The sequence below is a fragment of the Tamandua tetradactyla genome, chromosome 4, assembly GCF_023851605.1.
Source record: "Tamandua tetradactyla isolate mTamTet1 chromosome 4, mTamTet1.pri, whole genome shotgun sequence".
In the NCBI taxonomy this organism is placed as follows: Eukaryota; Metazoa; Chordata; class Mammalia; order Pilosa; family Myrmecophagidae; genus Tamandua; species Tamandua tetradactyla.
The window spans coordinates 58,126,840-58,153,492 of record NC_135330.1 but is presented as its reverse complement, the minus strand read 5'-3'; the positions used below and the strand labels follow the sequence as shown (position 1 = coordinate 58,153,492).

Sequence of the window (26,653 nt, the reverse complement as noted above, 5' to 3'; positions counted from 1 at the left end):
GGCGCAGCTTCCCCCGCCCAGCGCCCAGCCCCCAGCCCAGCCTGCGCCCTCCTCTAAGCAAAGGGACAACCCACCCGTGAGATCACATGTCCTCTGATGCTCGGGGTTTTAGGCTGAGGTGCCCGGGGTCCACGTCTGGCTTCCCAGGAGACACCACTCTCCAGCCCCTCCTCCTGCCACTCTGTGGGACCCCGAGGGCCACCCCGTGGGCCTCTCCACTCACCTCGCGGCTCAGCTGGTGGCCATCACCATCGGACCTGCTTTCTTCCTGGCTCTTTACACCTTCTCCTTGAGGATGAAGTCCCTTCCCTAAGTGTCCCCAAGAGTCCCCTCCCCCCCTCACTGGTGTTCTCCAGCCTCACAGGCCCTGCAGTCAGCCCCTTCCCTACTGTCACCCTCTCCCACCCTTCCACCCTGCCTGGCCTGTCTCAAATCGCCTCCCCCTCCTTCAGCGCAGTGGGGCCTCTGCAGCCCGCGCTTCCGGCCGCGTGTCTGGTGTTGGGCCCGGACTGGTATCTGCAGGAGCTTCTGAGGATCAGAGTCTGTTTCATGTCTGGGAACTGACCTCATTCCATCCCCAGTCTCCTGAGAAAACATTACTCACTTCACCGCTAGGATTCAGCACTACGAGGTGTCTCTCCCACTGAGCTCTGATTTCTGGATGCCTCTAGCTCTCAGCTGACCTGCAGGGCACAGAAGTTGATACCTGAGTATATCTCTTACAGCCTTGCTACTTCCCTTTGTGATCTCCGCTCTGCTCTTGCCCCCAAAGCATGGGGCTTTAAAAGTCATGAGCCTGTTACCTCAGTCTTAGAACCTGCTGCAACGCCATCCTCCAGCCACTCGTTCGTTCAATAAATGTTTTGGGCTAGGCCCTGTGCTTAGGACGAGGGGGTCACAAGGCAAACTGAGCAAGTCTTTCCCTCGTAGCCAGGTACCAGCTCTGAGGCATTCGGGGTACCTCCTTCAGGAAGGCTGGTCCTGGTGGTCACAGCCCTGGAGGGGTGGGAGGGCCTTGACGGAGGCGTTGGCCGTAAGCTTCCGACTGCCCCTCGCTGGCCTCCTGTCAGGCCTGGCGCCTCCCAGGCAAGAGCAACTGCCCTTCAACACGCAGACCCTATCGGTGCTTAAGTCTCTTATTCAAAGACCCTCAGCCCCTGCCTACTCAAGTAATAGTAAACCGTCAGCTACAATTGGCATTTCACATCAGTTTACTTTTTTTGAAACTTGTTCTATGTATTCTATAGTATATCAAAGGGTTGAAATTTGCTTTCTGTATTAAATAGGGTATTTGATTTTAAGTGCCCAGAAACCCCTGCCTGCTGCTTTCCCAGCATCACCTGCCTCGCCTTCACCCCACTGGCTCAGGACCATAAAGGGGGGATGCAATAGCAATAGCCAGAAACTGGGGGATCTTAGCCGTGCCTTCAGCTAGTCCCATGTCCTTGACTAAGGCATTTTCCCTCTCTGGATCTTTGAGGGAACAGAGTCCATGGCTTTTCAGCTTAATTTAGCCATGTTAAGACCTAGCAATCAACTCCCTTTGTCTGAATAAAATCTTTTGTGGGTGCCCTGTATGCAATGTAGATAAAAAGCCTGAAATCAGGGCAGGGCAGCACAGAGCCTGCCTGCTCAGGCTGCAGGGAGGTAGGGTGCTGTGTCCCTCCAGCTCGCCATGGGTTGCCAAGGCTGGGCTGGACGCTGTCCTGAGCTCAGTCCCGCAGCAGCCCCGCGGACCACCCCCCACCCTCGCCTCTACTGGAGAAGGAATGTAGGAGACGGGGCAACCCCTCTTCCTTGTTCTGTAGTGGGGAGGCCTCTAGAGAGCTTCTTATAGCCATGGAGGAGGCGAGGGGGGTCAGAGGACATATTTCCCTCCCTTTGGCTCGCTCTGGGCACTCAGCAAATGCTCATCTAAGGCACTAAATCTGCAGCCTTGGCAGCATCCAGGCAAGGCAGGGAATCTGGTGGATGAGCTGCCTGGAGCTCTGTGGAGGAGAAAGACTGTTCTGGGGCCCTGCTCCAAGCTGTTAGGTGCCCCTGCTGGAGAGGAGGAGGGCAGGCTCCTGCTTTCTGCAGTCCTGCCTGTCCTTCTTCCTCCCACATTCATTTCCGTAGCTCATTTTCAAGCCTGTTTCCATGACAATGGGTCTCCCTCCCTCATTCTCTTCTTCTGAACTCAGGGGAAGTTCTTCAGCTGCAATGACTCATCCAAGATGACAGAGAAGGAGTGCAGGTGTGCTGTGGGAGGGACCACTGGTCTGGGGCCTTGTGCTAAGGGGTGGGGTGACCCTTCAGGCTGGGGGAACTGGGGACCCTGAGACATTTGGTGCAGGAGGGATATTTAGGGAAGCCTTTTCCTTGGGTAACTGTGGGGAGGGAGAGCCCAGCAGTCCCCTCTGATCCCAGATCTGAACCTTCATTTCCCTGCACACTCACTGCCAGGGCCCAGGGGATGAGGGTGGGGAGGCTGTGGGCCAGCCACACGCAGAGGGTGACTGGGTATCCCTGCCTCAGGGGCTATTACTACGTGTACAAGGATGGGGACCCCACACAGATAGAGCTACGTCCCCGGCAGTGGATGCACAATGACTTCCACTTTGATAACGTGCTCTCGGCCATGATGTCACTCTTCACAGTCTCCACCTTCGAGGGATGGCCTCAGTGAGTGAGAGCTGGGGCTGGGTTCAATATGGGCACCGTGGGGGCTGTGCCAGGGAGCCCGCTTGCCCTTCTGCAGCCCCACTGTACCAGATTCCATGGCAGGTGCTCAGCAAATCCCACCGGCTCCCTCTGGTTTGTGGGGTTGACATGCCCTACCCCCTTGCATCGTGCCTCCAAAGTGAGCCTGACCAAGGGGCTCTGACCAAATGTACCCATTCCTCCCAAATGTGTACATCGCACTGCTCACAAAGGGAGCACCACTGATTGATTAGAGATAAATGGGGCACCCCCAAGAAAAGACAGGGGAATTCCAGGATCTGTTCCCCTCTCCTGGGAAGTAATTGCTTGCCTCTGATTACTTGACCGCTCAGAAATTTCCTTTGGCTTCTCATGGCCTGTGGGATAAAGCCCACCTTCCTTGGCCTGGCCCCTTATTATTATCCCAGCCTATCCTCTCTCCCCTCCCCACCCCAAGGCTACTGTACAAAGCCATAGACACCCACAGTGAGGACATGGGCCCTGTCTATAACAACCGAGTAGAGATGGCTATCTTCTTCATCATCTATATCATCCTCATCGCCTTCTTCATGATGAACATCTTTGTGGGCTTCGTCATCGTCACCTTCCAGGAGCAGGGGGAGACCGAGTACAAGAACTGTGAGCTGGACAAAAACCAGGTGCCTGGGCTGCCTGCTGGAGAGGGAGGGCAGAACCCCAGCAGCCCTCCCCCAAACCCAAGTCCTAGGGTCTGTCCAGTGAAGAGAACCTTGAGTTTGGGGGTGGCCCCAGAGCCTCCAGTTGATACCTAGCCTTAGCCTCCGTACACCCATCCCCTCCCTAACCTGCAGCAATACAAGCTGGTCAGCTGGAGGGTCTTCTAATGGATCCCCCATGATGCTCAGAGAGAGAAAGTCCCACAGAGATATGGGACTGGGCTAGAGCCATGTTAGGAATGGGCTGTGATAACTTAAAGGGAACCCAAGGGGGTTCAAAGAGCCCAATAGGAGTCTTCCCCTAAATAGTCTAGCAGAGTCTCAGCCACAAGCTTGTGGCCATGGGTGCTCCTGGCTTGCACAACCCCCCGATGTTCTGATGTGGGAGTGTAGAGGGAGTGGGGGACCCGGTGACTCTTCCTGCTGACTTACCCCCCTTGCATCATGCCCCAGCGCCAGTGTGTGCAGTATGCCCTGAAGGCCCGCCCTCTGAGGTGCTACATCCCCAAAAACCCATACCAGTACCAGGTGTGGTACATCGTCACCTCCTCCTACTTTGAATACCTGATGTTTGCCCTCATCATGCTCAACACCATCTGCTTGGGCATGCAGGTAAGGGGCCATCCAGGGGCCTGGGCAGGGCAGAATTCCAATCCAGGTCCTCCCAGTGGACATTTCCCCAGCACGTGCTCTATGCCAGGCACTGATTGGTGAGGTGTTGTGCAGGAGTGAACTGAACCCAGGGCTTGTCTGCCAGGCACTTGTGGTTTCTTAAGAAGGTAATTCATGCATACAAATGGCAGGGGCAATTCTGTAAACAGGGGATGGTCATTGGAGAAGGAGGTGGAAGTGTAAGAAGTAGAAAATGCATTCTCTATTTTTCTATCACCATTGCCCATCTGGATGGAGGGATTCATTGGTGGGAATCTTGGCCCAGGTCCCAAGAAAAACAGATTTGGTGTTCACAGAACAGGTGTCTCTCTTAGGAGTAAGGCACACTTTACAGACAATATCATAATCGGCAGCATTGTTATCAAGCCTTAATTAAGCGTCTGCTCCCCTAAGCACTGTATAAATAGGATTGCACATGTAAGGCTCCCTGCCTCTTGCAGTCCAAGGCACACCCAGAGAGGTGACCACGCATGGCAAGGCCGTGAGGATCCAGAAAGGGGACCCCAGAGCCAGCAGGCTCAGATTGTACAACTCACAGGCAATGGCTTATGTTAGGAACTGAACCGGGTGGCAGAGTTGGGCCAGTCCTGCCAAGACAGGGTGGGGTGGGGACACCTATCAGATCCTTCTGAACTACCTGGGAAGGTTTTATGGAAGAAGTGGGATTTCATCAACTTTCTAAAAGAATGTATAAGAGATTCCTGGCAAAATGTGTAAGGAAATGGATTTAAGGGGGGTCTTTTTGTTGGGTTAAGGAGGCCAAGTTATTGCTGTTAACTTTCTCACCATCATAGTGGGCAGTAGCGGACATGGTGAGCTTTTGGAGCTCAGCATCCCACCAGTAACCACAATGTCACCTCTAGAACCCAGGCATCTTCTCTCCTAGTCCTGTGCCCAAACCATGGGTGGGACCTGTCACAGAGTCCTGCCTGGGGTCCTCCCTCCCAGGACCATCCCCCAAACGGATATGCAAATCAGCTCACCCAGCAAGAGTCGAATTGGAGCTGCTTCTCCTTTTTTTCATTTCCTCTTACGAGTAATTGGGAGAGGGAGGCTGCCCATACGAGTGGATGGAATTCAAGTGATTGCTAAAACAGGCTCTTCATTTTCTGAGCTAAAGAAGATGGGCAGGGAGGCCAAGGAAGAGAGTTGGAAGCAGCTGAAGAAGAGGCTGGGGCCCTGGGAATGAATCTGTGTGACGGGAGCACCCTGCCCCTCCCCGCCCACCCCCTCCTGTCCCTTCCGCAGCACTACAACCAGTCGGAGGAGATGAACCACATCTCAGACATCCTCAACGTGGCCTTCACTATCATCTTCACCTTGGAGATGATTCTCAAGCTCATGGCCTTCAAGGCCAGGGTAAGTGCTGAGGTCACAGGGCAAGATGCGATGCAGAGAGAGAGGCCAGTGTCTGGTCAGGGAGGGGTCTTCTCATGGAACTCCTCATCCTACTGGAGGCCTCTTCAGGCTCCTCTGCTCTGACTTTACACCTTAGTCCACTTCCACCTTCAGACACAGGGTGGGTGAAATCATCAGGCTTAAAGTCAGGGGTGGGGGACAGGAAGTGAAGAGTTCTCCAATCTAGCCTGGGACCCCAAGCCCCAAGTCCCAATGACTTTCCCCTTCCCCCTCATACTACTCTGTGCTCTGGAGGAAGGGACATAAAGAGCCACGAGGATGAGGATTTGTGGGGGGAGACTGAAGTCTCCCTGGAGCTTCAGTGGGAAATGGACCCCTGGGCATCCCGCCTTGGCCCTGGCCCCAGCAGATCAGCATTACCTCGGGCAAAACCATTGCCTCTGCTGGCCGCCAGCACTCCTCCTCCCAAAGCTTACCCCTGGTCCTCCCTTCTCTTTCCTTCCCAGGGCTATTTTGGAGACCCCTGGAATGTGTTTGACTTCTTAATTGTCATTGGCAGCATCATCGATGTCATCCTCAGCGAGATCGACGTGAGTATCGTGCACGTGGAGCCACTCAGTCCGCAGATATCTGTAGGGTGCCCCACTGTGTGTGACATTGCACCCATCCCAGGCGTGACAACGATGGAAATCACATGTTGTGGCTTTTGTCATCAAGGAGTTTACAATCCTGTAGGACAGAAAGATACCTCAGATATCAGGTGGACATAATGAGTGTACCAAGGCCAGAGCTTTTAGTGGTTGAAAGAAGGGACAGGTCACCTCTGGGTGGGGTGGTCTGGGAATGCTTCCTAGAGGTGGTGAATCTGAAATGAGTTCTGCAGGGAAGAAAGAAGTGATTAGAGTTGAAGATGAAGAGCAGGCACTCCAAATAGAATGACTGTAGGAGAGGCACAGAGTAGGATGTGCCAGGGCAAGCTGAGTGGTCTGGTTTAGCAGAAGCATATGTACTTGCAGAGGAAAGAAGGTGAGGTAAAACTGGAGAGGTAAGTGTTGAGGAGGATGGGGCTAGCAGGCAGTGGAAAGTCACTGAAGGTTTTTTAATAGTGGCAGGATTAGAGCAATACTTCTATAAAGTTAAGCTGAAGGTGAGGGACAGGAGGTGGACATGACTGAATATAGAGGGCCTAGTTAGGGAACGGATTATCATTCACTCCTCCAATATTTATTGAGTACCTCCCATGTACCTGGTATGGCTCTAGGTCTCAGAAATATAGCCTTGAAACAGACAATTAGCATAGCCTTGAAACAGACAATTAGCAAATAGGTCTGTACGATGGCAAGTGATATCAGGTATATATTAGGAAAAAACAAAAGCAGGTTAAGGACTTAGAAGGAAAGGGAATGGGAGGGTGGTGTCAAGAAAGGCCTCTGACAAGATATTTGAGCAGAAACCTGAATAAAGCAAGAGAGAGAGCTGTGCAAGCATTGGGGTCAGAGTGTTGTGGGAAGACAGCAGAATGAGTATGAAGACCCTGAGGTGAGAACATGTTCCGTGAGTTTGAGGAACAGCAAGAGGCCCTTGCAGATAGTGTGGAGAATGGTGGCAATGAGTTCAGAGAGACAAAAGGCAGGGGCCAGATCACTTAGGCCCTTGAAGCCCATGGTTACAATCTTGACTTTTATTCTGAGAGAGATCTAAGAACTTTGGAGGGGTTAAGTCTGATCTAACAGGTCTAAAAGGATCACTCTGGCAGTTGTGTTAAAAGAAGCTATGGGCGGGCAGGCCACGATGGTTCAGCAGGCAGAATTCTTGTCTGCCATGCCCAAGATCCAGGTTCGATTCCTGGTGCCTGCCCATGAAAAAAAAAAAAAAAAAAAAAAAAAAGCTATGGGCAACACAAGGGTTGACCCAGGGAGATCAGTCAGAAGGCTGCTGCCATGGTCCAGATGAGAGGTGATGGTGGCTGGGCTGCCATCTGTAGAGGTGGCAAGAAGTAAGCAGCTTCTGAAACTATTTTGACAATTGAGCTGATAATATTTGCTGTTGAACTTGATTTAAGACAAGAGAAAAAAAAAAGTCCAGCATGACCACATAAATTTTCGCCTAAGCATCTGAGCTTCCATTTACAGAGATGTAAAAAAATTGCTAGAGGAGCAGGTATGGAGCAGAAATCAAGAGTTGGATTTTGGCCAAGTTTAATTTGGGATGCTTACTAGACATCCAAATGGACACTCCAAGTAGGCAATAGGATTTATGAGTCCAAAGTTTAGAGGCAAGATGAAGTGAGAGATATAAATCTGAATCTCCATAATAGAAACACGATATTACAAGTCATGGGAATGGATGAGATCACTCAGGAAGGGAAGGGATATTTAGCGGGAAAAGGTCCCAGAGCCCTCCAGTGTTAGAAGACCATCAGGAAGTGAGACTGAGAAGGAACTGGTCACTGAGGCAAGGGAACCAAATGAGAATGATGTCCCGAGATCAGGACCATGTTTCAAAAAGACCGAGCAAATAATTGTGTTGAACATTGCTGAAAAATCAAGAAAGATGAGAACTAAGCACTGACTTAGATTTGACATCGAGGAAGACATTGGTGACCTTGACAAGAGCAGTCTCATTGGAATTATGGGGGGATACACGTGTTTGGAGTAGAATAAAAGACAGGAAGTGAAGACTGTGACTATGGACAACTCTTTTGAGGTGTTTAGCTACTGGGAGAAATAGGATAGAAGCTAGAGGAGACTATGCAGTCAGTAAGAATTTTCTTGAAAATGAGAGAAATTATGGCATGTCCCTGGGCTCATACAAATATCCATAGGAAGGGGACAAGTGAAGAAGCAAAGTCCTCAATTACATGAGAGAGCTTAGGACACAGTGCCCAAGGGAAGGGACCAGTGCCCAAGGGAAGGGACCAGACTAAAGAAAATAAGCAGTTCATCCATTGTAGCAAGAAGGAAGTCAAAATAAATAGGCATAAAGCAATGAGAGCTGGGGCTCAGATTGTGATAGAGGAACAGAAAAACTCAGAGACTTTGAGGGGAGCCAACAGGATTTGATGAGTGCTGGACCAGGAATGGGGAAAAGGTGTCCTTGTAACTCCAAGTACTGAATTGTGAACAGACAGGAAACTCAGAAGGGAAGAAGGACCTGGGGAGCACACTCAACATGTGTCACACATGTGGAAATATGTGGGAAAAGATTGGAAATTCGGGAGAGGAGCTGGGTGTGACTCTCTGCATCTAGTCATGGCAGGCACCCCGTGACCACAGCTGGATATTGATGACTGGGGTAATGGTGGAAGGCATAGGTGGGACGAGGTGATTGCGCAGGAGTTGATGTTCCCACAGAGATCAATCCCGTAAGGTTCAGCAATGAGGAAGCCTCCAAAGAACCTTGGGATGGGGAAGACCATGGGGCTTCAGTCGATTACAAAGAAAGGAGCAGTGGACTAGAGGGTGAGAAAAATAAGGCAGTGTTACAAATAGATTGAAAGTGAAAGGATGGAAAAAGATGTTCTATGCAAGTTGTAACCAAAAGAAAGCAGGCATAGCCATACTGATATCAGATAAAATAGACCTTAAATGCACAGATGTCATAAGAGACAAAGAAGGACACTATGTATTAATAAAGGGAGACAATTCATCAAGAAGAAATGATTATCATACATGTTTATGCTCCCAATCAAAGAGCTCCAAAGTACAGGAGGCAAACGTGGGCAAAACTGAAGGTAGCAATAGATGTTTCAACAGTAATAGTGGGAGACTTCAAAATACTACTCTCCTCTATGGCCAGAACAACTACAGAGGATCAGTAAGGATATAGAAAATTTAAATAATGTGGATAAGTGAATTAGACCTAACTGATATATATATAGTTTATTACACCTCCAAATATCAGCATGTACATTCTTCTCTAGTGCTCGTGGAACATTCTCCAAGATAAATCATATACTTGGATACAAATTAGGTCTTTATAAATTTAACAAGATTGAAATTATTCAAAGCACTTTCTCTGATCAGAATAAAATCAAGTTGGAAATTAATAATCACCAGAGAGCCAGAACTTTCACAAAAATGAGGATTAAATAATATTCTGTTCTAGTTTGCTAGCTGCCGGAATGCAATATACCAGAAACGGAATGGCTTTTAAAAAGGGGAATTTCATGAGTTGCTAGTTTACAGTTCTAAGGCTGAGAAAATGTCCCAATTAAAGCAAGTATGTAGAAATGTCCAATCAAAGGCATCCAGGGAAAGATACCTTGGTTCAAGAAGGCCGATGAAGTTCAGGGTTTCTCTCTCAAGTGAGAAGGCACATGGTGAACACAGTCAGAGCTTCTCTCTGAGCTGGAAGGGCACGTGGTGAACACGGTGTCATCTGCTAGCTTTCTCTCCTGGCTTCCGGTTTCATGAAGCTCCCTGGGAGGCATTTTCCTTCTTCATCGCCAATGTTCACTGGCTCGTGGACTCTCTGCTTCATGGTGCTGCAGCATTCTCTACTCTCTCCGAATCTCTCATTCTCCAAAATGTTTCTTCTTTTATAGGACTCCAAAAACTTCTCAAGACCCACCCAAATGGGTAGAGACATGTCATCACCTAATCCAGTTTAACAGCCACTCTTGATTAAATCACATGTCCAGGGAGATGATCTGATTACAGTTTCAAACATGCAATACTGAATAGGGATTAGAAGAAATGGTTGCCTTTACAAAATGGGGTTAGGATTAAAACATGGCTTTTCTAGGGTCCATACATCATTTCAAACCAGTACATACCCTCTTACATATCAGTGGGTCAAAGAAGAAATTGTTAGAGAAATTGGTAGATATCTGGAGATGAATGAAAATACAACATATCAGAACTTATGGGATGCAGCAAAGACATTGCTGAGAAAGAAATTTATCACCTAAATGCCTGCATTAAAAAAGAAAAATGAGCAAAAATTGGTGAAAAAATTGGTGAGAAAAAATATCTTCTCACCTGAAGGAACTAGAGAAAGAACAGCAAACTAACCCCAAACTAAATGGAAGATTAAAGTAGAAATAAATGAACTGGAAACCAAAAAAAAAAAAAAAAGAAAGAAAAAAAATCAATAAAACCGAAAGTTGGTTCTTTGAGAAAATCAGTAAAATTGATGGACCTTTAGCTAAACCGACACAGGGTCAAAAAGAGAGAGAGAGAGTACAAATAAACAAAATTTTAAAAAAATTTAAAAATGAAAAGGAGGTCATTAAGAAATTTTAAAAATATTAAGAAATATTTTTTATACACAAACCAGACAACTTAAACAAGATGGACAAATTTCTAGAAACATACGAACTACTGACACTGACTTGAGAAGAAATAGAAGATCTAAACAAACTAATTATAAGTAAAGAGACCCTATCAGTCATCAAAACTCTTCCTACAAAGCCCAGGACCAGAGGGCTTCACAGGGGAATTTTATCAAACATTTCAAAAATAACTAACACCAATTGTGCTCAAACTTTTCCAAAGAACTGAGGAAATAGATGCCCTACCAAACTCATTTTATGAAACTAATGTCACTCTATTACCAAAACTGGATAAAGATGCTACAAGAAAGGAAAATTACAGACCAATTTCCCTAATGAATATAGATGCAAAAATTCTCAACAAAATTTTAGCAAATGAATCCAATGATATATTAAATAAAGAATTATACATCACGACCAAATGGAGATTATACCAGGAATCAGGGGTGGTTCAACGTAAGAAAATCAATCAGTGTAATACACCACATTAACAAATCAAAAGGGAAAAATCACATGATTATTTTGATTGATGCTGAAAAAGCATTTGACAAAATTCAGCATCCTTTCCTAATAAAAACACTTTAAAAGGTAGGAATTGAAAGAAACTTCCTCAGTACCATAAAGGGCATGTATGAAAAACCCATAGCCAGCATCATATTTAATGGTGAGAGGTTGAAAGTATTGCCCCAAAGATCAGGAACAAGACAAGGATGGATGCCCAGTGTCACCACTCTTATTCAGCATTGTACTAGAAGTCCAAGCTGAAGCGATAAGACAGGAGAAAGGAATAAAAGGCATCCAAATAGGAAAGGAAGAAGTAAAACTTTCATTAATTGCAGAAGGTATGATCCTAAAGGTGGAAAACCCTGAGAAATCTATGATAAAGCTACTTGAACTAATAAACAAAGACAGCAAAGTAGCGGGATACAAGATTAGTGTACAAAAATAAGCAATGTTTCTATATACGAGTAATCCTTGCTGAGGAGACAATTAAGGAAATAAACCCATTCAAAATAGCTGCTAAAAGAATCAGGTATTTAGGAATAAACTTAATGAGGGATGTAAAGGACCTATACAGAGAAAACTATGAAACAATGTTAAAAGAAGTCAAAGAAAATCTTAATAAACAGAAAGATATTCCATGCTCATGGATAGGAAGGTTGAATGTCATTAAGATTCAGTTCTAAAAAATAAAAATAAAAAAATGAAAAAAAAGAAGAAAAAAGATTCAGTTCTACCCAAACTGATCTACATATCAATGCAGTGCCAAATAAAACTCCAAAAACCTATTTTAAAGAGTTGGAAAAGCCAGTTATTAAAAATATTTGGAAGGGAAAGAAACCCTGAATAGCTTAAGATACACTAAAAAAGGAGAGCAAAGTGGGAGGACTAACACTTCCTGACTTCAAAGCTTGCTATAAAGCCGCAGTGGTCAAAATATCACGGTAGTGGCACAGAGATGGAAGTATTGACCAGTGGAACTGAATTAAGAGCATGGAGATTGACCTTAATATCTGTGGTCAATTTAATCTTCGACAAGGCCCCCAAATCCGCTGAATTGGGACAGAATAGCCTTTTCAGTAAATGGGCCTGGGAGAGCTGGATAGCGATAGCCAAAAGAATGAAAGAGGACCCCTGTCTTACACCCTATACAAAAATTCACTCAGAATCGATCAAAGACCTAAATATAAGAGCCAATACAATAAAACTTCTAGGAGAAAATGTAGGGAAACATCTTTAAGTCCTAGTGATAAAAGGTAACTTCTTGAACTTTACACATGAAGCACAAACTATGAAAGGAAAAAAGTGATAAATAGGAACTCCTCAGAATTAAAGCTTCTGTGCCTCAAAGGAGTTTGTCAGAAAGGTGAGGTGACAGCCAACTCAATGGGAGAAAATATTTGGTAATTATATATCAGATAAAATTTGATATCCTATGTATATAAAGAAATTATACAACTTAACGACAGCCAAAAGAAACCATTCATAAAATGGGCAAAAGATATGAATAGATATTTTTCCAAAGAGCAAATACAAATGGCTAAAAATCACTTGGAGAGATGCTTATTTTCATTAGCTATAAGGGAAATACAAATCAAAACTACAGTGATATGTCATCTCACGCCTGTAAGAATGGCTGCTATTAAACAAACAGGAAGCTACAAATGCTGAAGAGAACGTGAAGAAGTTGGAAAATTGACTCACTGTTGAAAAGTATAATAGTACAGCTGCTGTGGAAAACAGATTGGCGGTTCCTCAGAAAACTAAATAGCGAGTTGACATACCACCTGGCAATACCACTCCTTGTTATATACCCAGAAGAGTTCAAAGCAGTGATACGAACAGCCATTTGCACACTGATGTTCATAACGACGCTATTCACAATTGCCAAAAGATGCAAACGATCCAGGTGCCCATTAACAGACGAGTGGATAAACAAAATGTGGTATATATACGTGATGGACTGTTATGACCAGTAAGAGTAAGTGAGGTCCTGTAGCGTATGGCAACATGGATGAACCTAGAGACTATAATGCCAGACACAAAACAATAGATAGAGGATGATTTCACTGTTGCAGCTCTGATAAAGAGAGCAAACTCCAAATCATACAGCCAAAGAAGAAAATCTGTACTCATATATAGCAATGAACTAGATGCTGCATCTCTGCAGCTAGAGTACCCAATGACTGTCAAAATAAACAGCTTCCATATGTTTCACATTTTTAACATTGACATTCATAATAAAGATTCTATACAAGAGACAAAATAAAGCAGTGACTACAGTAAAGAGCTTTTATGGGATATTTGATGAAAGGTGGAGAGTGGAAGATTCATTAAATAGATTTGTTTTAGGGAAATTGGGAACTATAGTGGGAAGTAGTGCAGAGGAGAGATTCAGGACATGAGAGAAGAAATCATTGAGGAAATAAAGTCTCAGAGGGGGCAGAAAAGGACATGAACACCGGAAAAAGAAACAGGATAAGAAAGAGGTGATGAGAAATGTGAAGCATGAAAGGAAATGAGGCGAGGAGGTAGGGGAGGGGAGAAGCAGGGTGTTCATAGGGAATGGCCACAGGGTATCCAGAAGGTAGAGACCGAGTCCTCTGCTGAAGGGGAGGATGGTGGACAGGAGGCCATGAGTTGACTCTTGAAGAATAGTTGATGTGGTGAAGGAACCTACGAAAGTGTGACAGCGTTGCCCCGCAGCAGTGGAGCAGGCACCTGGGTCTGGGATGGGCCAAGTCAGCTCGGGTTTCTCCTGGGATAATGCTTGTTAGCCCCTGAGCGTGAGGAAAGCGGTCAGATCTCAAGGACAGCACATGAGATGGAGCATCTCAGTGCAAGCAGGATGTTGTTGAAACAGCAGGCCCTGGAGTCCAGGCTGAGCAGGGAGGCAGATGGGCCCAGGAGCTGGACCAAGAGACTCGGGGTGGAAAGGATGAGGTACTGGAGATGGAATGAGAAACAGCAGGAGAATGGCATTGTGAGGGGCAGTGAGAAGGGGCAGAGAGCAGATTTCAGCCAAAGTGGTCCATGTTCAATATCTTAGAAGTCAAGCCCTCCAGGGGTAGCCTTGCTGAGGGGCTGGAGCTGAAGGTCACCGTGGAGTGAAGGAAGGCAGCAGGGGACAGGGTGGAGGGGATCCAAGAGGTAGGGGCTGAAATCCACAAGACAGCCTCCCTCTGGGCAGGGTGCTGAGAGGCATCCAAGGGCTGAGAGGGGCAGCAGGGGCAGAGGAAGAGGGGGGAGGAGGAGGAGGAGAAGAGGAAGCATCTTTCTGAGCCCCCCTAACCATGCACTGGCGGCATCTGGCCTCGCCCTGAGGCTGTTGGCTGGTAGGGCCCTTGGGGGCCCCAGGTGTGGACCAGCCACAAAGCCCAGGGTGGGGGTGTCAGGGGAGGGTGATCATCCCGTGTGGGGCGTCCTTCTGAACTTCCTGCTGTTCAACAAAAGCACCTGAGACTGTGCCGGCCCTTGGGGAACCTTCTGGCGGCAGAGAGGGGGTTAGCACCAGAGCCAGCTGAGAGGGGCGAGGCTGAGGGGAGCAGCTGAGGGAAAGTCTGGAGTGTGGGGAGCCCTTGGCCTGAGGCTCCTGAAGGCTGAGCCCTGGCAGGGAGCAGTGACAGACACAACTGCATCTGCTCAGTGCCCCCGAGGGGCGGGGCTGAGGAGGGCCCTGGCGGCTGCTGGGCAAAATCTGTGTGTGTGTGTGTGTGTGTGTGCGCGTGCGTGCGTGCGTGCGTGCGTGTGTGTGTGTTGGTTGGTTGTATATTTCTCTCCATGCTTGGTTTTTGCTGAGGGCCCTGTGGTTTGAAAACAACCCTTCTTACCAGCACAAAGGAGAGGACCCTAAACAGCCCAAATAAACTATCCAAAATAAAAATACAGCTACTTCTTGAAGTTTGAGTTCCCAGTAGGAGAGGCCTAGATAAATCTCCAGTGGGGGAGGAAGGGGGAGGGAGGTGCCGTCGGTCTGTCTCTGATTTTTAGGAACAGCCCATGTCCCTTAATGGTCAAGTCGGCTTAAGGGCATATTAAAATCAATTTGCCTTCCTGAAGCACAATTCAGGAAAAGGTCCAAGGCAGGGCTGGTCAGTTAGAAGTTTCTGCAATGACGGAAATGCTCTGCTCTGTCCAGTGGGGCAGCCGCTAGCCACGTGCGGCCACTGACCCCTTGAAATGGTGTTAGAGTAATTGAGGAACTGAATTTCTAATTGTATTTAATGATTCTCGTTGCCATTTAGAAAGGCACATGTGGCTGGAGGCTGCCATATAGGACAGGATTGGAGCACTGGTTGTCATCCCTGGGATGTATTTAAAAATTCTGTAGCCAGGCCCCAGCCTGGAGAGGCCAACTTAATTGGCCTGGGTGGGGGCCAAGCACATGTATATATATAAAGTTCCCTGTGATTCCGATGTGCAGCCAGGGTTGAGAACCAGCGGCCCAGGGAAAGGGCACCCTTCCCACATTTGTTTGGCTGAGGGAACAAGTATGCTGGGGGCTGGTGCACCCACAGATAACTGCAAGATGAAACAACAGACTTCCCCCAAGCTGCAAGGCTCCTCCTGAAACATGGCCCAAGGGAGAGTAAATGGACACCGCCTACCTGCTCTCTAGAAGCCTCACCCCTGAGCTGCAAGCCGTGGTCCACGACCCTGCCCTGGGGCAGAGAAACATCTGCCCGGGGGGGCTGAGACTTCCCCAGATGCGCTTTGCACCTGGAGTTGAGATTTTCATCAGGGCCCCCGTGGCCTGAGAGAGCTGGCAGCGTCCCTGTCCTCAGGGACACAGGGGTGTGGAGCCATTTACCGTGAGGGATGAGGGGATGCTCTCCACTGCGTCTGCATCAGAGGGGCCACCTCGTCCAGACACACAGAAAGAACCGGAGTCCTTGTCAATGTAGCTGCTCCTTAGAGATGAGAAAGGGCCTGGTGTGTCCAGCCTTCCCTCCTTTCTTACACCCTTGTCCCCAGCTTCCTGCCTCACTGTTCCCAACAGAGCTTCGTCCTCACTCTTACCCACCCCATGCCCCCGGAATAACCACCATTTGGGAGTCTTCATCCCCTGCCTCTCTGTCGTTTTCTCCCTTTAACTCTTCTGTGTGTCTGTCCTTCCTGACACCGCTCCTCAACCCTCTCCCACTGTGTGCCTCCTCTTCTCTCTCCTCTTCTTCCCCTCCCCTCATCTCTTCTCTCCACAGACTTTCCTGGCCTCCAGCGGGGGACTGTATTGCCTGGGTGGAGGCTGCGGGAACATTGTAATTCCAGGCTGCATGAGCCTGCCCCGCACACCCGCCAGCTGTCTGCCCTGCAGCTTGCATGTTTAGGCCTGGCTGCGTGGATTGCATGGGGGGGGGACCCACTATTCAGGGCTCCCCTCCCCGGAGCAGACCCACTGAAGGGTCCGGTGGGGTCAGGGTGGGAGCAGGGCCAGGCAGGAGAACGTGCATGGATGTAGTGGCTTTCTCAGAGCCCTGGGAAACAGAGCGCGGGTTCTCTCCGCACCCTCCATGCAGAAGGGAGCCTCCAGAGAGGACTGGATTACTGGGACAGGACCTATGGGCTGGGCAGTTCATAGAGTACAAGGAGTTTGGGGACACAGGAAGCCAGGCAGGGAGGGCTCTCTTCCATCCAGAGGTATCCATGTGTCTAAGGCTGACACAAGGGCAGAGCCTTGCCCAGCTTAAAGCAGCCTCAAGAGGGAGTGGAAGAACTGGGGAAGGACCATGCACTATTTAGGGTGACAAGAGCCAAACTTTTGGAAACCTTTGCACTGGCGGAATGTAGAGAAGGGGGCCAAGAGGCTCCCCAGGGCATTCAGCTCCTGGGTGGCTTGAGGAGGTGAGGTGAGGCAGAAAGCTCCAGAAGGGCAGGCAGCTGTCCGGGCTGCAGCCTCACCTCCCCCCTGGGGGTGGAACCCTGCTGCTGCTCCCAAGCATGGGCTCGCCGCACTGCTTGGCGCTCCAAGTCCACCTCCCTTCCTCCCAGCTGAAGAGCCTCGGAGCCCTGAGCCCCGGGATGGCCCAGAGCTAGGGTTCAGCAGGGGCCACGAGTTGGGACAGGAACGCCTCTCTCCACCACCTCCCCAGTGCCCACGCACACACACACACGTGCGTGCACGCACACACACACACAGACTGCGCAGTGCCTGCCATTGTCCCTCCCGCCCCGCCCTGCCCCTCGCCCTCCCGAGGTGCCGCCCCTGGACTGACCTCTGGGGCTGCCGGCCCGCAGGACCCAGACGAGAGCGCCCGCATCTCCAGCGCCTTCTTCCGCCTGTTCCGGGTCTTGAGGCTGATCAAGCTGCTGAGCCGGGCAGAGGGGGTGCGCACCCTGCTGTGGACGTTCATCAAGTCCTTCCAGGTGCCCACGCCCACCCACCGACCGGCGGCCGCCAGGGCCCACTCGGGACGCTGCGAGGCTGCTGGAGGACACCCACCTCAGCCTGGGGTGGGGGGCCTGCGGGGGTGGGGGTGGCTGGGGCGAGTGAGCGAGTGAGGCAGGGCCCCCGGGGAGCTGAGAGAGGGCTGCCGTGCGGGCCAGGGAAGCCCCTGGATGCCCACTCGCCCTCCTCTCCCCCAGGCCCTGCCGTACGTGGCCCTCCTCATCGTCATGCTCTTCTTCATCTACGCGGTCATTGGTATGCAGGTGAGGGGCAGGCGGGCCCGGGCTGGAGGGAGAATCTTGGCCACGTTGGGGTGGAGGAAGGCATCAGCGGACCGTGGAGAGGCCCAGCCAGCCTGCAGGCGTCGCCCTCCACCTGCTCGGCCTCTTTCTTTCATCCTGGCAGCCCAGGGAGGGAAGGAGGCTGTTGTGCCTTATCCCCTGATGGCCGCAGGGTTGGAAGCCTGGAAGCGATTCAGGAGAAACCTGGCATTCGGGTGGACCGCAGGGGCCAGAACAGGTCTCTGAGGCCACAGTGGACTTCCCTCACCTGAGAGTCGCCCCAGCATGAGGGTCTGTGTTTGTTTGCTGTTAGGAAAACCAGTTCACTCTCCTCTTCTCTGTGACTTGATGGGAGGAGCATCATTCAGTCTAGAAAAGAAGCCAACTCATTTGGCTTCAGATTCACCTGGTGTGAAGTGAAGGGGATTTGGGGGAGCTAGGAGTGAAGGTGGGGACCAGGTCAGGTGGGAGAGGGCAGTGGGAGATGAGCGGAGGGGACACTGTTTTCTAGTTTCCAAAGTCAGAGCCCTTTGTGATTTGCAGATGTTCGGAAAGATCGCCATGGTGGACGGGACCCAAATAAACCGGAACAACAACTTCCAGACTTTCCCCCAGGCTGTGTTGCTGCTCTTCAGGCAGGAGCTCCACGTACCTGCCTCCCCCAAACCCCCGACTGTCCTGCATCCATCCCTGCTCTTTGCTTATGCCGCAAGGCTTCCCCTCTGCTCTGCTCTGCGTTGCAGGCAGGACCATCTGCTGCAATGCAGGTCATCTGCTACCCAAGCAGATGACCTGGGCAGTCACACAGGGCCCTGCACTCAGAAGGACCTGTGCCTGATGTGACAGTCTGCCATCATGGTCTCGAAATGCTTCATTTTTGAGCAGCTGACTCTGTATTTTCATTTTACGCTGGGCCCTGCAAACGGAGTGGCCAGTCCTGAGTGGAGTGCTGCTCTTGCCCCAGTTTCATCCCACTGAAGCAGGACACGGAAGTTCAAAGATCCCTCCCAAGGGCTTGGTGGGGCCTCAGTGACCTCTGGGCCTGCCTCGCCTCGGCCAGCACAGTGCTCTCTCTTGCTGTTGCCCACTCCCACCCCCAAAGATTTGAATTATGGATTGATTTTGCCCTCACCCAAGGAACCTCTTTCTTTAGTTCAGCTCCTGCCTGAGTGCCCCCCCACCCCACCCCCGAGGAATAAAGCAATGGAGCTGCAGTGCAGAGAGGAAACTGAGCCTCAGTTCATATTGGGCTACGTGGTCATCTGTCCACGCCCTGTTCCCCACCCTCACCCCACCCCACCGGGCTTCCAGCCTCCTGAGGGGCCCCTGGAGGGTGAATAGACCAATGGGAACTTCTCTCATCCAGGTGTGCGACAGGTGAGGCCTGGCAGGAGATCCTGCTGGCCTGCAGCTATGGGAAGTTGTGCGACCCCGAGTCAGACTACCTCCCTGGGGAGGCGTACACGTGCGGCACCAACTTCGCCTATTACTATTTCATCAGCTTCTACATGCTCTGCGCCTTCCTGGTGAGATGTCCCGTGGGGGCTCCGGGAGGGAGAGGGCTGGACACGGGAGGAGGGAGCTGCTTTCTCCTTGCTGGCTGGCACCTGTTCTCTAAGACTAATCCCAGGAACACTTGTGTTGGTTTTCCTGGGTGTGACTTTATTTTGTGAGTGCTTTCTCATGCTCTAGCTAGGTTGCAAAAAGATTTTACTTTTTGGTTAGCAATTAGTAATCAAAGGAATTAAGTGAGGCTCTGTCCAAAATAGGTAGGAGTTTCCTATAAAGCAAGTTGCCCCTAACTACGCCTCAGAAGAGATAGTTGTCCCATCATGTGGAAGCTGACACCCTAAAAACTGTGCCCCAAAGAGAGTCACCCCTGGAGTTAGAGCACCAGACGGTGTTAGTATTCCTTGTCTGCTCTCTGGTCATGGAGAAGGCAAAGAGCTGGCACCTTCCACTGAGTCCTCTTTGCTCCTTCCCTCTTTTTTCTTCCATATATTCACTTAAAACAGTTGTCGAGCACCTGGTGTGTGCCAGACCCTGGGCTCAGTGCAGGGGAGAGAAGCACGAGTCAGACACAGTCCTGGCCCCAGAGGGGCTCACAGGGCACTGAGCAGGTCCATGTGTCAATAAATCTTTCCATTCAAAGGGACACCCCAATACCTATAGAAAGGTAATTGCAGTGATAGGGGCATGGTTCAGTGGGAACACAAAGGTGTGGAGATCATCTGTCTCTGAGGTGGGAGTGGAAGGCAGAGAACTGGAGAAACTTCTAAAGAGTTGCTTGAATCAGGTTTTAAAGGATGAGCACAGGACACCGCCTGTGCCAGAGCGCATGGGATGAAGCGGCCTTGCTTGTGAGTGGAACTGTGGGTCATTCAGAAAGGGAGAAGCTATGGAACCCACACTCAGTGGCAACCTCCCAGCTCCCCAACCCTATCCCCATATGGCACCAGTCCTTCCAGGTTGGGAGCCCTTGATTCTCTTCTTGCAGATCATCAATCTCTTTGTGGCTGTCATCATGGACAATTTTGACTACCTCACCCGGGACTGGTCCATCCTTGGCCCTCACCATCTGGATGAGTTCAAGGCAATCTGGGCAGAGTATGACCCGGAGGCTAAGTGAGTCCAGTCTATAGAGTCTGTTCTGGTTCCTCCCTAAACCGTGCACCCCCTGTCTGAGGTTTTGCCTCAGTGCCCTGTGAGTTCTCTCCAGTTCTCCCTTCATTTATCCAAGATTCCCAATCAGAGAATCAGGGTTAGAAGGGATCCCACAGGGATCCCACAGGCCTCCCGGGGCAAAAACCTCCTTGACTATATTGAAAAATGGTCATCCAGCTTCTACTTGAATACTTCTAGAAATGGAGAACTCAGTACCTTATAGGTTCTAATTACACTAAGTGTGGTCATCTGACTAGCAGCAGATTGTTACAAATGCAGAGTCCCAGGCCCCAGCCCTGGTTGGCTGAATCAAAATCTGCATTGTTATTAACAAAATTCTCAGGGCATTTGTTTCCACATTGAAGTTTGGGAAGCATTGCTCCCTTAAATTATTTTTAAAAAGGCAAGAGACTCACATTTAAGCAAGTTTCCCATGTGTCAGGCACTGTGCTAAAAACTACATGCATTATCTTATTTAATTCTTACAACCTAAAACATAGGTCTCCTTATCATCTCTGTCTCACGCATGAAGAAACTGAAATTTATAGAGGCTGAGTAACTTTCCCTGGGTCACCTACCTAGTAAGAGATGGAGTCAAGAGTCAATGCAAGTCTGTCTGGTGACCTTGACTCTATACATGCTTCTAAACAGCCAACCACAAATCATCACTTTTCCCTCTGGAGACAGGCAGGAAGTGTCTAATCTCTTTTTCATGTGAAAGCCCATCAGAGAAAAGAGGAAGTCAATAGGGCCTCCCAAATTGACCTTTCCCAAGGCAGTGCATACCAGCAGTGCTTGCTGGGGTCCTTTCTTCTGCTGACCTTCCTGCTTGCCCTGCTTTATGCTTGTTCTGGTTCCAGTGAAAATGTGCTTTTCAACTCTGGACCAATCTCTGAAAATGGGCTTCCACCTCCCTTGATCCATACCTCTACTTCTATTAATATACTCCAAATTCCCCTACCACCTTAACCAAAACCCAAGGAAGGCCCCAGCATGGGGAAAATGAGGCCCAGAGCCCAGGTCTGGAGATCCCATATCCAAGGGAATGCTGGCCTCTCTGCAAAAGGAAAGAGAGCCCATTCCTGGTGGTGAATCAAACATTGTCTCTTCTTTAAGAAGGGAGCTCAGCTTCTACTTTCTGAGCGCAGGAAAATAAGGAAGTGTTCCCCGGTCTCCTGGCTCTGTTGCCCTTTGTTCTTTGAGTGGATAGAGAGGTTCTGGGTGGGGCTGCCAGGTGGGCATCTGTGTGTCTTTCTGCAGGGGAAGAATCAAGCACCTAGATGTGGTGACCCTGCTGAGGCGGATCCAACCTCCTCTGGGCTTCGGGAAGTTCTGCCCGCACCGGGTAGCCTGCAAGGTAACCAGAGCTGCCAGGGAGGGGCGCGCCCTTGGAAATGGAAGAAGCGCTGGTACTGTGGGGCAGGGAGGCTGGTGAGGACCTGATGGGATGAGCCATTTTAGGGCGGCAGTCTCCTGGGTCCCCATGTCCCTCCCTGAGTCTGTTGCCCTCCCTTGGTGAAGGGTGTCCCCGTGAGCCCACATCCCCGGTCCCTTCGGGCTCACAGGGCGGTGGGGGCCCCGCTACACCTGGCCTGGCCCCAGCTCAGCAGCGGACCCCCTGGTCTCCCCGCGCAGCGGCTGGTGGGCATGAACATGCCCCTGAACAGCGACGGCACCGTCACCTTCAACGCCACGCTCTTTGCCCTGGTCCGCACGGCACTCAAGATCAAGACGGAAGGTGAGGATTCCCCAGTGCTGCCCCCTCTCTTCCATCAGAGGATGGGTTTTTCTGGCACACATTCCTCCAGATTCTCAGACCTGAAGGTTGGAATCAAGCATTGGGGAGAAGCAGAGGGAAGAGCCCAGACCCTGGCCTCAAAAGCCTCATGCCTGTCAGGGCTCAGAGGGAGCCCGGAAATTCTCCACAGGGCAAAGGTCACGTTAGATCTGGTCCCACACTCTTCAGCAGTGTCTGAAGAGGGCCAGAAAAATGCTGGTGTTGGCTCAGGGATGGTGGTATCCTGAGGTTTGGCTCTGGGCAGGTGGCTTGGAGTCCACACTCCACTCCCTGGAGCCCCCAGGGCCTCGCTGTCAGGAAGACAGACATGGTGGGGGAAGGGGGAGGGAGTCAAGGTGGGTTTCTGTGTTGTTCCTGAGCCCTCACCCAGTATTAGGGCCATTGCAGGCTTCTGAGACAGCCACAGGGAAGGTCTCCTTAAAAGGGCAAAGAGAGAGAAAAAAAAGAGGGAGCGGTGCGATGGTGGCTCAGTGCAGAGTTCTCACCTGCCAAGCCGGAGACCTGAGTTCGATTCCCATTGCCTGTCCATGCAAAAAAAAAAAGGGCAAGGAGAGGAAGGCCAAGAGTTAGGAAGGAACCAAGAGAGAGCGGCAGGAAGGCTGCCTGGGTACTTGGGGTAGCCCTTAGGGAGTGGGAAACCAAAGGCTTGGTACAGGGCCAGAAGGGGGGTGACAGCAGGAGATGACAGTCTTCCAAGGCTGGCAGGCACTCTAGGCACTGGCAGCCAAGGCCTGTTGGGAATAAATAAATGACTTAAGGACAGAGCTGCCTCAGACAGACAGTGATGCCCACCCCCATCCCCCCATTACCAGTGCCCAGCACAGTGCTTGCTTCAACCAATGCTTGCTGTGTGAACAGCTCCCTAAGAGGTTCAGAGAGTACTGGGTGGCCTCATCAAGTGGAGCTGAATTGGCTGTCTCTGCCTTTCCCTTGCCCTCAGGTAACTTTGAGCAAGCCAATGAGGAGCTGAGGGCCATCATCAAGAAGATCTGGAAGAGAACCAGCATGAAGCTCTTGGACCAGGTCATTCCTCCAATAGGAGGTGGGTGTTGCTGCAGGGGACTGGGGTCCAGAGGCAGCTGAGGAAAGGGGGAAAGGAGCTTCTCCAAGAAGCCCTATTAGAATCTGAAAATGACCTAGGGCCCGTAAATAGTTTGAATAGACATCATCAGGGCAGCTGCAGGGTGGAAACTATCCATTGGCTAAATCACCAAGACAAGGGATGGCCTGGAGCGCACAGTCCTGGCTGCCCGGGGGCTCCCACTCTGGATTCCGTGTCAGATTCCTGCTGGTCTCCAGCACATCCCTCTTGGGCTTCTCTGCAGATGATGAGGTGACGGTGGGGAAATTCTACGCCACGTTCCTCATCCAGGAGCACTTCCGAAAGTTCATGAAGCGCCAGGAGGAGTATTATGGGTATCGGCCCAAGAAGGACATGGTGCAGATCCAGGTAAGCTGAGCTCCAGGGGACTCCCCTGCCAAGCAAGGTCTCCAGACTCCAGTTCCCGCTCCGTGTCCCCGCGGGGTCGGTGATGGAGGCACAGAGAGAAGAAGAGAGCCAGGAGGAAGGAGAGAGTGAGGTGACAGCTCTGGGTGGTCCTTGGTAGAAGATGTTTAACATCAAGAGAACGACCAGGAGCTCTTCATCTGTGGATGACACGACCAAAGAAATTAGGAGTTGTTAAAAAGGGAGATTTTGACTTAGCTAACAGCAGTGGTCTCCAAAGATGGTTCATTCTCTAGTGGTTGCTTAATATGACCCACCGGATATGAAAAGAAAATGAGAACTTTGTTTTCTCTCATCTGGTTTTTATCTCTATTTTTTGTTATTTACAATGTATGTAATTTATAAATTCATGAAATATACATACATTTGTGGGGCTGTGTTCTCAAAATTTTTTCAATTACAAATTTTATTTTCAAACAATCTCATACTTTTAAGAAATTGCAAATATAGTACAAAATCATTTTCTTCTGAACAATTTGAAAGTAGTTCCCAACATGGTGTTCCATTAATCTTGAACTTTGATGTGTATTTCCTGCAAACAAGAGCATTCTCCTGATATAATCATAATATAACCATTAAAAGCATGAATTAAACATTGATGCTTAATTACCATCTAATCCTCAGACCTCATTCGAGTTTTGCCAGTTGTCCTAAAAAAGTCCTTTGTAGCAAAAGGATCCATCCCCGAACACACATCGCATTTAGTTGTCATCTCTTTAGTCTCTTTCACTTTGAACAGTTCCTCAATCTTTCCTTGACTTTCATGACCTTGACCTTTTTCAATATGATAGGTCAGACTGTCTCTCTGCTTGGGTTTTTCTAATGTTTCCTCATCCTAGATTTAGGATACTTATCTTGGATATGAACATCACAGAAGTGATGCTATGTTCTTTTTGTTACAAAATATCAGGTGGCCTCAATTTTTATTTGTCCCATTGCCCATTGATCAACTTTAAAAATTCTATTAATATCACCTACAATCAAAAGAGACCACTTGACAAAAACAGTGCCCTGAGTAAAAAGACTTCTCAACTAGGTGGCCTTGAGAACATAGGAAATCTCCTTCCATGGAGACAAGAGAAGACCCCTTGGGGACAATTAGGGTGTGGACTGTCCCATGGGTGAGAGCAGGACCAGGTTTCCTCATGGAGTTCTGAAACCTTGAATGAGCCAAGAGGGAGAGTTGGGGACAGAGCTGGGGCTTCAGGAACCCTAGTTGCAGGGATTCGAGACAAAGAGTGGGGCCGTGGGAAGCAGTTCTGGCCTCCTTTCCTGGACTGGAAGGGTCACTGGGTTTCTTTACCATCCCCAGGCTGGACTGCGGACCATTGAGGAGGAAGCAGCCCCTGAGATCCGCCGTACCATTTCAGGAGACCTGACTGCTGAGGAGGAATTGGAGAGAGCCATGGTGGAGGCTGCGATTGAGGAGGGGATTTTCCGGGTTAGTAAGGACCAGGACCATCCCTAGTGATCTAGGAAGCAATGTCCAACAGAAGAGAGCTGGGAACCCAGCCATAAAGGAGGGGATTGTGAGAGCTGAAGACACCCCTCTCTGCCTCACTGCCTACATTCTTGGGACTCAGAATTGATGACCCAACCTACCTGAGGTGTCAAATATGACACACCCTTTACCACCTTCCTCTGCCCAGTGTCAGCCCTTTCTTCCGCTCACCACAGTGTTTGTTCACTTTCCTGGAAGCAGTCCAAAAGCAAATGCCCCATCTGCTTCCAGTTACCTTAGCCTTTAGCTCAGAACCTTAGCCCATAGCTCTGTCAAGTGCTTCTTCATGACCACCTAGTTAAACCCTTTTGGACAATTCATAAATAAATGGTGGCCCAAAGATATGATGTGAGATGTCATATCTTTGCAAGTCAGTTTCAGACATGAGACTAGAACCCAATTCTCCAGACTCCCAATTCACTGTTCTTTCCTCTACACCATATTTTTCTGTCTATATGTCTGTGTGTTCTTTATGGTTCCTTGGGGATATTCTATATACCCCATCAAATTAAGAAGCCCCTGAAGATAAAGACTATCTCTTTTCCTTCTGTTCTCTCCACTCTATTCATTCTCTTCTGGACTTACAGGATTTGCTCCCAACATCATCATTTGTTCCCAACACCATCATCCCAGAGTGGCAGTTACCAGAGAAGGCTCATCCTTCATCCTTCAGTCCCTGCTCTCAGTTCTTCCACTCTCTTCCTTGTCTCTAGAGGACTGGAGGCCTGTTTGGGCAAGTGGACAACTTCCTGGAAAGGCCCAATTCCCTGCCCCCTGTCATGGCCAACCAGAGACCCCTCCACTTTGCTGAGATAGAGATGGAAGAGATGGAATCACCCGTCTTCTTGGAGGACTTCCCTCAAGATCCAAGCACAAACCCTCTTGCTCGTGCCAATACCAACAACGCCAATGCCAACGTTGCCTATGGCAACAGCAACCATAGTGACAACTGGGTGTTTTCCAGGTAGAGGAGGCAACTACCAGACCTACCTGTAGGGGTGCTGGAGTAAGACTGGGAAGGCAAAGTTAACAGGTTCCAGACTGGCTAGGAAGGGAGCACCCTGATATTTTCTGGGTGTCCTTTGCTTGTCTTTGTGCCCTTGGGGATCCATCCTGCACCTTAAATGCCGAGGCAGACCTCTGCAGAAGAAACCCCTTTTGCCAGCAGGGGGCAGACTCGTGTCATCGTTGGCCCCAATGCTGGATGATTTTGTCCATAGTAGGTGTAAGAACAGAGATGTATTGAACATACTATAGGTTAGAAGGAAGGGGATTTCAGCAGCAGCACGTACTACAAAAAAAATGTGAAAATAATGTTCCACTGCTGGATTTG

General features: G+C 49.6%; 1 protein-coding gene across 2 annotated transcripts in view; it reads left to right on the top strand.

Moving 5' to 3' along the window:
- The window catches only part of CACNA1S (calcium voltage-gated channel subunit alpha1 S), a 70,301-nt gene that overhangs the window by 40,258 nt on the left and 3,390 nt on the right, over positions 1–26,653 (top strand). Inside the window, exons 23-40 of one of the 2 annotated variants that reach the window (XM_077157371.1) lie at positions 2,184–2,236; positions 2,518–2,664; positions 3,140–3,341; positions 3,831–3,989; positions 5,298–5,408; positions 5,915–5,998; positions 16,386–16,442; positions 17,419–17,547; positions 17,767–17,832; positions 18,394–18,485; positions 19,217–19,376; positions 20,348–20,475; positions 21,775–21,871; positions 22,150–22,252; positions 23,253–23,354; positions 23,638–23,762; positions 25,132–25,260; positions 26,034–26,284. In XM_077157371.1, the coding sequence (XP_077013486.1) occupies positions 2,184–2,236; positions 2,518–2,664; positions 3,140–3,341; positions 3,831–3,989; positions 5,298–5,408; positions 5,915–5,998; positions 16,386–16,442; positions 17,419–17,547; positions 17,767–17,832; positions 18,394–18,485; positions 19,217–19,376; positions 20,348–20,475; positions 21,775–21,871; positions 22,150–22,252; positions 23,253–23,354; positions 23,638–23,762; positions 25,132–25,260; positions 26,034–26,284 (2,195 nt within the window). The remainder of the gene's footprint in view (positions 1–2,183; positions 2,237–2,517; positions 2,665–3,139; positions 3,342–3,830; positions 3,990–5,297; positions 5,409–5,914; positions 5,999–16,385; positions 16,443–17,418; positions 17,548–17,766; positions 17,833–18,393; positions 18,486–19,216; positions 19,377–20,347; positions 20,476–21,774; positions 21,872–22,149; positions 22,253–23,252; positions 23,355–23,637; positions 23,763–25,131; positions 25,261–26,033; positions 26,285–26,653) is intronic. The other variant, XM_077157372.1, reaches the window with a different exon arrangement.